This window comes from Convolutriloba macropyga, chromosome 12 (assembly GCF_964194025.1).
Source record: "Convolutriloba macropyga chromosome 12, txConMacr16.3, whole genome shotgun sequence".
Taxonomy (NCBI): Eukaryota; Metazoa; Xenacoelomorpha; order Acoela; family Convolutidae; genus Convolutriloba; species Convolutriloba macropyga.
This window is the reverse complement of record NC_134479.1, coordinates 55,486,879-55,499,860: the sequence shown is the minus strand read 5'-3', so window position 1 is coordinate 55,499,860 and position 12,982 is coordinate 55,486,879. Positions and strand designations below refer to the sequence as shown.

General features: G+C 39.3%; 2 protein-coding genes across 2 annotated transcripts; one reads left to right on the top strand and one right to left on the bottom strand.

The window, feature by feature from the left end:
* Positions 1-875: 875 nt before the first annotated feature.
* LOC142350553 (uncharacterized) lies at positions 876-3,016 on the top strand. The gene is made up of 2 exons (XM_075402403.1): positions 876-1,065; positions 2,088-3,016. Exons 1-2 carry the CDS (start codon positions 876-878, stop codon positions 3,014-3,016), a joined length of 1,119 nt encoding a protein of 372 aa, XP_075258518.1.
* Positions 3,017-3,678: 662 nt separating this feature from the next.
* On the bottom strand, positions 3,679-5,865 carry LOC142350552 (uncharacterized). The gene has a single exon (XM_075402402.1). The coding sequence runs from the start codon at positions 5,863-5,865 to the stop codon at positions 3,679-3,681; it is 2,187 nt and encodes a 728-aa protein (XP_075258517.1).
* Positions 5,866-12,982: the final 7,117 nt, after the last annotated feature.

The following is a 12,982-nucleotide window of genomic DNA, read 5'->3' as shown; positions in this document are numbered from 1 at the left end:
AACGGATCATAAATGGCGTATGCTCAAGTAAAAGTCGAACCTATCAGTGGAAGTAAAAAAGAAGACTTCCAGCAATTTCGAGCAGTTATCTCGCGTCTATGTAGCAGTCGCAGCACTCGATCCCGGTTAGGCTAATTTCCTACAGCTACATCTTTGGAACAATGCCGTGCGATTCCTTCAGAATGTTCCAGTGGTGACTCGACGAGAACTGAATATCAGCTTGGATGGTCTGTGAAATCATTTCTGCAGTTTGCAAGTCCAAGAGGTACCCGTACGTAAGCTTAAAAAAGAAAAATTTGATCCAAACAAGGATATACGAGAAAAAGTTCTTGTAGATATACAAAGAAAAGCAATCCGTACATATCCGAAGCCAAATCTTCAACGGTTGCCCCAATAGATCCAGCAGCCACCGGTGTATTCTCGCAAGACGCAATATAGCAATTGGTGAATTATACAGGAAGTATGATTATCCAGAGCACGGATTAAATGAAATCAATGAATCAGTATGGGAACTCTTAATTAACACCCTATCAAATGATCTTAATATCTCAATCAGCTCTCAAAAAGCATTTTACAGATCATGCTAATAGACTAAAATCACATTCAAGAGGAAATCATACAGTTGAAGTCATGCGAGATTCTTCAATAAGTACAATTTCAAGCTTTCAAGATCAACAGAATGCCCACATGACTGATAATTTCCTGCCAAATTTTCAAGAAAACTTTTGAGGAATCTTCTTGTGGATACTATAGCTAACATTATTGACCCTTTAGTAGTTTCAGAGGAGGTTACAACAGCTCAATCAGGCACTTGTTTCACAATTAAAATATGCAATGCAACGTTTTCGAGGGCAGGCACCTAGGTTTAGAGGATAATGGGCTGGAAACTTCCAAACGACCAACAAGATTCTTTAACTGTAACGAAAATCAACAACCCTACTTATCTCATCAACGATAGATATCATTCAATGACTAATGGAACCGATATACAAACTCCTACAGGACCGTACTTGCCTGTTATCCGCAACAGCCTGTTATCTGTGGAATGTTTTGTGAAATTTGTGGGTATCCAAATCATTCAGCATTTGAATGTGCAGCCAGAAATCAGAATATAGAACGTAATCAAAACTTTCCCTTCAACAGTCAAAAACTAAAGAAGCCACTTAAGGCACATATTTCTTCTATATGCACTAATACCAATGGATGGATATACGCCACCTTACGTAAATTTTCGATATGCCCCTCAATTCTCATCTTTTCGTCGAAAAAGAGTGCGATAATTTCCCACAAATTGAAAAAGAAACATTCCTTTCCACTGTCAAGATGGCAAGCGGTCAGCTTGTCATAATTGAATTTGAAGTTTTAGTACCTTTCAAATTGGGAAACCAAAGCTTCAATGATTTCTTTCGTCTTAAAATCTGCAGAATCTATAATATTGGAAATCCGTTCTTCACAAAACACCATCTTCAAAGCATCACCAAACACAACATTTTTTCATGAAACACAGATTTTGCTATTGGGCGTTTCAAAGGTTTTAAATCTTCTTTTGGCTAATATCATGTAATCATCTCAGATTTACGGAAGTACTGAGTGCCTCCCTGTTTAATTGCTCTCAAACGATGTCTGTAGCATTTATGTTAGTCTTGTGGTCTGTAATGTTTTTTCGCTTGACCGATTTTTCCTCTGAGTTATTTGACTTTTTGTTCTCAAAATTACGGAGTCATTATGTGAAATGCGGCTCTGATTCTTAAATCCCCCCCCCCCCCCCCCCCCCTCCCTAGTCACCACCAACCCCCCTCCCCAGCGCACCACCAGTCCCCCTCCTCCACCTGACTGTGTGGACCCCCGCTATTCTAGCATCTCAAAGCCGCAGCTGGAAGCCAACATTAGTCGGTTTTGTTTTAAAGCTAATTATCTAAAATCAGGTATCAAATAATCCAAATGTAGAAAATTAGACCCCAGACCTCAAAGTTTTATTTAAAAAATTTAATTTCTATTTTGACGTTTGAATCCAAAGTTCTGTTTTTGATAGGTGTATTGTTATATCAATTTGTTAATTTTGTGGCACTAAGTTTTGTCTTTTTCAGCCGAGGCCCTGCACGAAATGAAGCAGTACGAGAAAGCTGAGCTGATTTTCAAAAAAGCACTCCAATTTAATAAATGCTCCTTGCGCAATCATCAGTCTAGGTTCGATTCCAAGTCAACCGAGAGCACCACTGGTTCATCATCGAATCATGATATCATTGGTTCTGACGTTGACACTGGGTGTTCAAACGAAAGAATCGAGAAGCCTGATCTTACGACCAGTCCAATGCTGGGCGCTGATTTTTATTTCAACCTTGCGAAAACCCAAATTGCCCGAAGTAATTACTCGGCGGCAATGCAATCATTATTGACTATTCCTGTAGAGTCGAGGACTTTGAAAGTTCAAGTATTGATACTGCAAGTTATGACTAAACAGAATGCCGGAAATTTAGCGAATTCGACGTCTCGAATGGAAGCTGTTACCGATTTGCTAGATTTCCTCAAGCAATGGCCTATTGCACTATCAATCATAATCACATATCTGAGAGAGTTAGCGCCTATAAACGGTGACCTGATCAAAGATCTCTGCTTTGTAATTGATAAAGCGCTCATCGACCAGAAATTGAACTCAGTTTACACCGAATGGGTGACAAATTGGGTGAAATTACAAGCGATGGACTTCATGGTTCCAAACGAGAGGTATTTAACACAATTGCAACAAATTACAACTAATATTCAGAACTCAATTGGTGCTACACCCGCAATGCTGTTATCAACTATTGCTATTTGCCAATACAACGTCGGTCAATACGAGCATGCAAGGGCTAATTTTGCAGAAGCTAGGAGAAAGGATCCGTACATCTTGACAGGAATGACGAAGTATTGTCATTTGTTGTTCCTGGTTAAAAATTCTCACGCGTTGGATGTGGTGGCAACTAAACTGCACTCAATTGCTCCTGAAAGTGTGGAGGCTTTAATTGCTCTTGCGTAAGTATCTTGAAAAGTAATTGTGTATCACGTAAAAAGAACATCCGACGTCATCAACTTATTGGTCGCATCTAGGTTTTTATGACTCCAATAGCAGTATTGATTTTCTCTCGTTTTATTTTTCACAGGAATTGATTTTCTTCATGCTTTGACCTATGAAAGAGTGAAATTGCAATGACGAACGCTTTTCCTTAGCGAGAGAAAATTTTTTCATTAATTGCTCTCAAACGACGGTAGCAGTAATAAAAGTATTGCTGGTCTTCAAATTTTTGGATCGACCGATTTTTTCTCTGACGTTTTAACGTTTCGTCATCAAGAACGCGATGAAAATGTAATGCTCGAAGGGCATTAAGTCACTGACCAGTTTTCTTAGAGCCTTACTAAAGTTGACGCATGTTTGTTCATGACTTGAACTTTGACTTTTGTTTTCGAGCATTGACTTTTGTTTTGGAGCGCTGACTTCTTTTTTTGAACATTGGACCTATACAGTAGCTCAGTTCGTAATATATAGTAATTTGGAACTCTTAAAAAAGTTACTTCGAGATTTTGGAACTCTTAAAAAAGTCACTCCTACCCACCTACACCCGACCTTTACCCCATACCTAATTCGCACCTATTGCCTACTTCTTCTTCTTCTTCTTCAGGATCCGTGTAGCCCCTCCCGGGCTAATATGGATAAATCCCCGCGTATTTCACCAATTTGATTAGGTTCCTTGGGTTATTGATAAAGTGGTCTTTTGGCTCCTCGTTTCCCATCATCCGATGTCGTAGGCTCGCCCCTCGTTGACAAACCTTCATGACGTGTTCAGCAGTGTGGGGTTCGTCGCAGTCAGGGCAACGGTCCGATTCTGTCGCCCCAAATCTTCTGAGGGTTGCCCTGTCTAGCAGGCTGTGGCCTGACATGAGTTGGTTCCATATGGTTTGGTCTCTTCTCCTGTCAAGCTTCCTCGCTTTGAAGATCCTGGCTGCACCTGCGTAGAACTTCAGAGTTTCCCTCCTTGCGTCCAATTTGATAGCGGTCGTCGCCGTTTGAAGAGTGATTGGCCTCTTTTCTGGTTCCAGTGTTGTGGCGGCATTTGCTACTCGGTCGGCCTCTTCGTTGCCTTGTACTCCACAGTGCGAAGGGATCCAAACTATCTGGGTTCCAGGGCATACGGCTAACTTGCTCCAGATTTGTCTACCTAAACTGCACCTTTGTTTTTCCGGTCCTTCTTCCAAACGTTCCACTGCTGATAGTGAGTCGGTGAGTATCCTGACCGTTTGTGGTGTCCAGTTGCGCTGAAGATGTTCTAAGGTCATGTTGATTGCTGTCATCTCGGCCGTGAAGGAGGAGCAGAATAATCCTGCGCTTGTCTTCAGTTCCTCTCTTCCCGATTCTCTGATGACAACTGCTCCAGCCCCACCGTGTCCTTTGTCCACTGATCCATCTGTCCAAACCTGTGTGTCACAGGGAGGGAGTGACGCAAGAAACTCTTCGGTTATCTTTCTTTTCTCTGTATCCTCATCGTTTCTTTTCAGTCTCCTCGTAAGGTCGGTGTGAAAGGAGGCCTGGTGGGGGCGCTGTTCCCAGGGCGGGCTGTCTGCTACAACAAGAGGCTCTCGGTCCATTGTGTCGAGCTTCGTTGCACTCTCGGGTTCCAGTGCAATCCTCCTGAAGCTCCCACGGAATTCTCGCTGGTCGTCGGCAGACTTCCTCTTCCCGGTCTTCTTCCATGCTTCGTGTGTTTTGCTCCTCAGTCTTGGTATTGTGTTTCTGCTCGCTGTGCCGTGTGCCGGTACTCCCTCGTCCAATCTTAGCATCTTCTCACGTAGGCATCCTGCTCGCTTTTTGGCGATGATTCTTAAGGGCTCCAGTTCGGCGCACGCAAGGAGTTCTTGTTGGCTAGTAGGATGTAGACAACCGGAAACAACTCTAGCACATTTGTTTTGCTGGCTCTCCATAAAATCCCTTGTCGATGGTTGTGCCATGTTCATCCACGTACTGCTAGCATAGTCCGCCACCGCTCTTGTGGTTGCTATATATGCCGTACGTAGGTTGCGCTGTGTTGCTCCTGTGTTCTTGTTTGCGATTGCTTGTAGTGCTTTTCGCCTCGTTGCCATCTTCCTTGCCACGTCCTTGGCATGTTCTCGGAATGTCAGTTGTGGGTCAAGCTTGATGCCTAGGAAGACAGGGTTTTTGCAATATGGAATCTCATTTTCTCCGATCAGCAGCTTTAATTTCTTTTTTGCATTATTCTCCGCTGGGTCGAGGGTTATGATGGTGTAGTTGCATTTCTCTGCACTCATGAGCACTTTCCATTTCCTGCACCAACGTTCCGTCGCTGTAAGGGCTGGTTGAAGGGCCTCTTTTGCTTCGTCCAGCGACCTCGAGGTGGCCATTAATGCTGTGTCGTCGGCAAACTGGCTCACTGCCACTGATGCAGATGCCTCCTCTATCTCTCCCGGCAGATCGTTACAGTAAATGAGCCAGAGTGTGGGTGCCATGACTGATCCCTGCGGCAGTCCTTCTCTGAAGACCCGTTCCGAGCTCAGTTTTTCATTCCACAGTACTCGTCCTCGTCGGTCGTCCAAGAAAGCTTTTGTCCATCTTGTCAAGCAAGTTGGGATTCCGGACTTCTGCATCTTCAGGTATAGCGCATTTTTCCATACTCTGTCATACGCTCTGCTGAAGTCCAGCAAGGTAACTACTGATCTCTTGGGCTTCTTTTCCTCCAGTCCGTCAAAAGCATCTTGGACGATACGGGCGATTTGCTCTTCGGTGCTCCTGTTTTTCCGAAATCCTGCTTGGCAAGGTGCGAGAATCTTCTTCGACTCAAGCAGATAGACGATCCTCGTTACGACCATTCGCTCCATCAGTTTGGCAATACAGCTTGTGAGGGCTACGGGTCGGTAACTCCCTGGATCTTCTTTCGGTTTCCCCTTCTTGTGTACCGGGATGATGCCTATTGCCTACCCCTTCTCTCCTCCCACATACCTACCCCCGCGCCCTCCCCCCACCGACCCACATTCCAAACTATAAAAATTGGTTGTTGCCAGCTACATATTGCAATGTTTGTATTTCTTTTGATATTTCTGAAATGGGTAGGATTAATTGAAACAGTTTTTATTGCAGGACTCTTCGCGCTGTTTCCGGTATTCTACCGGCAATGTTTTTATGCACAATTTTTGCTTGACCAATTTTGAGTCTATTTTCTAGAACATTCTGTGACTTCTCAGGTGACTTTTTCAAGCTTCACTTGCAGTGATATCGACTGATCGCATTCTGAAATGATATTTGTTGCTTAAATAAAAGTGATTGTTAGCGGATGAGTAAAAGCGTGGTTGTAGACATGGGGTTAAGATCTCTGAGCTATCCAGGAGAGCGATGGTTCGAACCTCTATTAGGTCCCAACAGATTTTTGCACACAACAGATTTCTAAGCCCTACCCCTAAATTGAATTGCTTCCAGCCTGTCGTTCGAGAGCAAGTCATCCGACGTTAGTAGGTTTATGTTTTGAGGACATTCATTCAACATCACTTTCACTCCCGCCGCCTCTCCTCCAGCCGTAGTTCCGCACTCTTGACCAACCCCCTCACCATGATAAACATTATATCCCCTGCAATTGAGCTCAAGTTGGCCTCCCTGAGTTGCAGCCAGCTACTGTTGAAGCCAACGGTTCGCCAGTTGTTTGAGAGCACTTCGCCCGTCGTTAGATGGCGGGCGAAGTGCTCTCAAACAACTGGCGGGCAAAGTGCTCTCAAATGTTTTTCAATAATTTTTTTCAGTGAAAGAGTTTGGGTCCACCTATCTATTTTATATTGACAGGTTTTCTACAATTATTATTTGAAGGAGCTTTAAGGAGAAATAGTACTATTCGTTTGATAGTAAAATGGTTTTGAAAGCCCTTATTGCGTTTCACAAATGGCCTTATAAGGCATTTGTGAAAGAATTTCATCATAAAAGCCCTTCTTTTGAATTTACTACTTGATGTATAAATTTCTATGATGAATTGTTGGCATGTAAACTGTATATAGACTTTTTTCAGTTGTTTCTGACAAATTGTTCTGCAAAATCTTTGTTCATCAATAGCCGCACAGAGATAGCTGGGGCTATTATTGGCCTTCTCTTGGTTTTTACAATTCAAAGAATTTGAATTGTATTGGGGCGCTGTCTTTTTTTTTTAAGATCTGTTCACACATTTTCATGATTTTTGAAGTCAAATTGGAGTAGTGATTTTGGTCACGCCGAAACAGGAAATGGAGCGAAAAAGTGAGTGGTTTTGCGGCGTGAAATTTTTTCGCTCTAATTTTAAAGTAGAGTGAGAATTGGTGTTTGAACAAAAATTCGCTTTCTCGCTAGTGGTTTTTTGTTCACATGCGGCGTTTTTACTTTGGTTTTTACTGTTTTTTTCAATTTTTTGGATCGGATTTTTTTTTAAATGGTTTTCCCAATCCACTCAAAGTTCATTCAAGGTCTAGTTTTTTGTTTAGTCAATGAAAATTGAATTGTACGTCAGGACTTGTCCTGCTATGTTTTTTTATTTCGTCGTCATGATTTTTGTTACGACCATATGACGTCACAGCCACTTTTTGTTCATTCGTTCATGCAATTTTAACTGAATTGCATGTGTGAGGTCATTTTTCGCTCTTAGTGGAGCGAGTTTTTTTGTTCATGCGCGTGATTAAGTTTTTGGTCACACTTGACTTACCTCACTCTCAAAAATGACTTCCTCACTTTGAAATTGACTTTTACTTACTTTAATTCAAAGAGATAAGGTCAAAGGGGTGTGTATCACTCTAAATGAAGGTTATTTGAGATAGAGGCTAATATCTGCTAATAGAGGCAGCAATAACTTATACAGATTTTTAATCAAAATATAACAGATCAGCCTTCAATGAAAAGACGAATTTTTTGGTCGTCTTTTTTACTGTTTTTTTAGACTGCCGATCTTCGAATCTATTGCGGCTATTTTCTGGCAATCTGCCAACTATGTTTTTCTTTTACGCTTTTCGTTAGTGCTTGAATAAAGGTTGCAGCTTTTGGGAAAGAAAATGAAATGACTTCGGAGAATTATATTTCCACGTGTAGATAATGTTTAAATCCCCCCCACAATTTTTAATTATTTTATTAGTTGCTTTCAAAGGTAGTTTACAGCAGTGATATTAGCCCTGCTGTCGTTTTATGCAATTTTTCATTTGACGGGTTTGTTTCGAGTGTTTTAGTTTTTATCCTCAAAACTGGGATAAAAAGGTAAAGCCCGGAGAGAATTAAGAGGCTGAGCAACTCTCTTAGAGAATTGAGACTCTCTAAGTAGGCGATTCACCGAAACTGTTGAGGAGACACAAGTTCATGATGTGAAGGGTGTTTCTTAGTGTTCAACCCCCCCCCCCCCCCCCCCTGCACCAGTCACCCCCTCCCCCTTAGCACTCATCTTCGCACGCTCCTCCACCTGACAATTTCTACCCCCGTCCACCCCCTCGTGCCTCGTCGACATCCCACCCGTGAGATCCGAGCTCCGCTATCCCTCCCTTCCACCTAGTGCTAGCATCCTTAAGCTCCAGCTGGCTACCACCGAAGCCTTCTTCTCGCTGGTCGTTTGAGAGCAATTCGCCAGACGTTCATTGGTTATGTTTAAGTAATCTCAAACGAAGTTTGAAGCAATTATTGTAAACGTGTATGCGTTTTTCATGCAACATTTTTGCTCGACCGTTTCGTCTGTTTTTTAGAACTTTTCGGTTGAGTAATTTACGCAGACTTCCCGTCTTCAAAAACGGGATAAACTGGTAGGCATTCTGTACAATATCGTTTAGCAATTTTTCTGGAGGTTAGGTGAGCTCTAGGAGAATCAACAATTGCACTTGTAAAAACAGTGCTTTTGATGTTAATTTGTATGTCACGTCAAAAATAAGTGCTCACCATATTTGCGTTTGTCCCTTATGATATCGTGGTTTAGTGATAGTGTATGGAAAAGGTTGAGGCTTCGACTTGTTTTCGGCAACGTTTTTGTTACGTTTCGAAGAGTTTTGCTTTTCTGCATGTTATGTTTGCCGGCTTGAGTTTGGCGACAGCTAGAACGGCTCATAAGACAGCTAGACGTTAAAGCGAAAATTGATGACGTAATAAAAACTTGCGCTATGTGGAAAAGTTTTTTGCGCAACGTAAAATCTCCGATTTTTTTCATTACTATTAGTTTTATCTGAATTACGCATAATCTTAATTTCAGCCAAATTTAGCTGTTTTTTTTGCCGATTGGACTTCTTTGTTCAATTGCCATTGGACTTCTTGTTCAAAGCAATAGCTGGGGCTAATATTGGCTTTCTCTTGGATATCTTTACAATCCAAATATTTGGCTTGTATTAGTGTGCTGTCTTTTTTTACAATCCAACTAATTTCGATTTTATTGGTGCTTTTTCTTTCTACGACTCGAAGAGGAGTAATGGCGAACTGTTTTTCCAATCCAAAGTATTTGGATTGTATTGGTGTGCTGTCTTTTTAAGATCTGTTCACACTTTTTTCGGCTTTTACACGTGAGTAGAAGTCAAATAATAGTTTGATTCTCATCACGTTGGAGCAGTAAAGGGAGCGAAAAAGCGATTAAGTTTGAGGCGCGATGTTTTCCAAGTTTCTTTGAAGTGGAGTTAGATGTTGGTATTTGAACAAATTTTTGGTTTTGAAAATGAAATTTTTTTCACGTGCGGCGATTTAAGTGCTGTCTTCAGTGTTTCTAATCTTTAGTGCTATGAATAATATATATATGCGTTCTAATGGTACCTAATTGCAATTTTTTGAACTCATCCACCGGCAGCTAATGCTTTTTTGCTTTGACTCTTTGTCATTGAAAATTTGATGTTTGCTCCCCATTTTTAATATTATTTTGTTTTCTTACCACCTAGTATCATTAATGACGGTATCTTCGTTTGTGTTTGAGCGGTAAATGAAATTAAATTTTTGAGTTTTTGGCGTGTGGTGGTTTTCAAACTATTTGTTTTGGTGTAATTAAATGGGTATAATTTAAATTGGTATAATTTTTTGAGTTGTCCAATCATTTAATCGTATTGGGGACAGGCCTAATAGGTTGCTAACATGAATTGTTTCAATCGATTTAAGTGTTTAGGCTCAAAAATAATTCTCCATATGACTTTGACTTTCATTGTTTTCAAAAAATTTCACCGAATCTAACGTTTGCAAGTTTTTTTGCTGAATTTCTTGTCTAATCTAGTCTTCGTATTGGCCCGTCTAATCGATTGCTAAAGAGGCCTAATTTAACTTAATTTTTGTGTCATTTTTTAGCGTTTTTTCCTGAATTTTTGATTATTGTTAGTATTTGTTGTACTTATTGCTGTTTTATTAATTAATCTCCCTAATGGCCAATTTTATCTCTTTCCTAGTGGGTAATAGGTTTATCTCTTAAGTCGCTTGGATCTATTAAGTTCTTAGCAATCGTTTTTGACACCCGTTTTCTAAAAAAAATTAGTTATTTTAAAAAATTTTGTGGTCTTATCGCTGAGTCTCAAAAATAACAATAATTTTTATTAGCCGTCAATTGTGGCGTAATTTCGCGTATTTGCTGGGCTACAATTTAGTTGATGTTTTCTTTCACTGAGATACAATTTGTTTTTGAAAGGTGTAAGCAAATTTGTTAATTTTGCCTTTATTTGAAGTTTTGATGTCCTTTTTTTTTAGCCATTAGAACTGCTAAAAAATAATTCATGACTTTTAGAGTGTTGACATGCAATGGTTAACGGTTTTGGCTTGTAGTTATGAGTTTGGCTTAGTCTGGCCTCATTTGATATTTACACATTTTATTTAGTTGGGCCTCTTTTTTTGCTTTGGCTGTAATTATTTCCAAAAGGTTGTTGTCTTGTACTCATTCGAAGGACGCACAGAGTCCTTATTTTAAAAAAAATTGCTATTTTTAGGGCTGTTTATACCAAATAATCTGAGAAAGAAATTTTCTAATTGTGTTTTTTCCGTTCATTTTTGCGCATATAGTGTCAGAGGCTTTGTTGACTGTCTAGGTCATGTTGCTGTCAAAATTTTAGTTGTCGGGTCATAAGTTAACCCAGTTCTTTGATTGGTAAATCAGGCCTGCTATGTTTTTTTTGTAATCTGCGATTTCTATTGTTAGAGGATGTGTAAGGAGTCAAATGCTGCATGTGAAAACAAGTGTTTACGTCAATATGCTGAACAAAAGTCAAGTAAAGAAAGAATTTAGAATGATTATTGTTCAAGGATCATTCTGAAAGACAGAGAGAGCGGGAAAATTAGGCATGAAAAAATTTTGCACAAAGGACACTTTTGTTCTAGATTCTTTTAGATGCAATTTTGAGCTTTTTCGCCTGTTGGAAGTTTTAAACATTTTTTTGTAAATTTGGCGTCCGTAGAATGTTTTTGGTCAAACTTACTGTTTCAGGTTGTCTTTGGATTCGATTGATATTTATTTTGAGTTCTTTTTTAAAGAAAATGGATAACTAATTAAATTTTCCTTTATTTTTAATAGCAGCGTCAGCAATTCCAGGCGGCTATTATTGCGCTCTTATTTTTTACAATCCAAGAATTGGATTGTATTGGTGCTCTGTCTTTTTTTTAAAAAAAAAAATTTGTAAAAGTTTTTTACACCTTTTTTCATGACTTTGAGCTTTTCAAAACGGGATAAACCGGTAAAGCTCAGCGGGCGTCAAGTTTCATTAGAGGCCCTCAGCCGCGTTTAGTTGTCTTTAAAGTGCTGAGAGTGGGGCAGCTAATGAGAAGGCCGTAGGTCATGGTGAAAAGTTCGTTTTTGGGACTTTTTGAGCCCAACTTGTTGCAATTTTTTTGCAACAATGTTTTAATTTTCAAAATTTTTGTTAGACGACTCTAAAATTGAGGTTTGTAAATTTGAATTTTTTGAATTTGTTTTTGATTTTTTTTAGCCCTAAGGGTCAAGGAAGCTGAACTAGGGTTTGACAATAGGTAGGTTACTGCATAATTTCTGGTGGTAAGGGTTTGATTTTCAACATCACCAACTTTACCATTTTTTTTTAATAGAACTTGCATTTTTTTCAAACTTTTAAACATTTATTATCCTTTTTCAAAATTTTGAGAACCGGGAGCCAGGAAATCTCCTCTTGGGCTATGTTATAAGCTACTAATCACTTTTTATTGGCCCTGAAATGGTTGTAGACATTTTTATATCACAAATTTTAGCAGTTTTTTGATAGAATTTGCATGCTTTTAAGTTTTTTGAAAGTTTTTCTTCATTTTCAGGTTTCTCCATGTTCAAGGACCAAAAACTCTCCTCTAATAATTGGTCAATGCTTAGTTTTTGGTTGCAAGGTCTTTAAAGTGATTTTAAAATTTCGTGATTTTTAATGTTACGAATTAAGCAATTTTTTGATAAAAACTGACAATTTTTTTTGAAATAATTTTTGTAATTTTAAAATAACTGCTTTTCTAAAATATTTGTCTTTTGTTGTTTTTTTGGCCTAAGAGGCCAGGAAACCTCCTTAAGGGTTTGACAGTATGTTACTGCATGATTTTTAGGGGTAATGGAATTCGGTCGTCTACTTTTCGATATCACGATTTATTGCAATTTTTCGTTATTTTTCTTTCTTTTTAATTTTTCTCAAATTTTTCAATATTCCATATTTATTGATCCTTATGAGCCAGTGACACTATTTAATGCTCGAAATAAGGATAGCAGATTGTCTCGTCAGACGGAAAAGGGTTCTGAAGCTATTAATATTACAAAGTTTGGCAAGATTTTGTTAAAATTTGGAATTGTTTATAAATTTTTTGCCATTTTATGAGTTAAAGGATCGTTGCTGGCCAACAAAACCTTTTTAAAATTCGCAAATGAGTTACTGGACAGAATTGCAGGAAAAAATGGTTGTTCACATTTGTCAGCGAAATTTAGGAACTATAGTTTTTAAGTTTTCAGCTTTTTTGAATCTTTTGCCATATTTCTAGAGTGTATCTGCCTTTAGTGGCAAATAGATCGCTTTCAAGTCA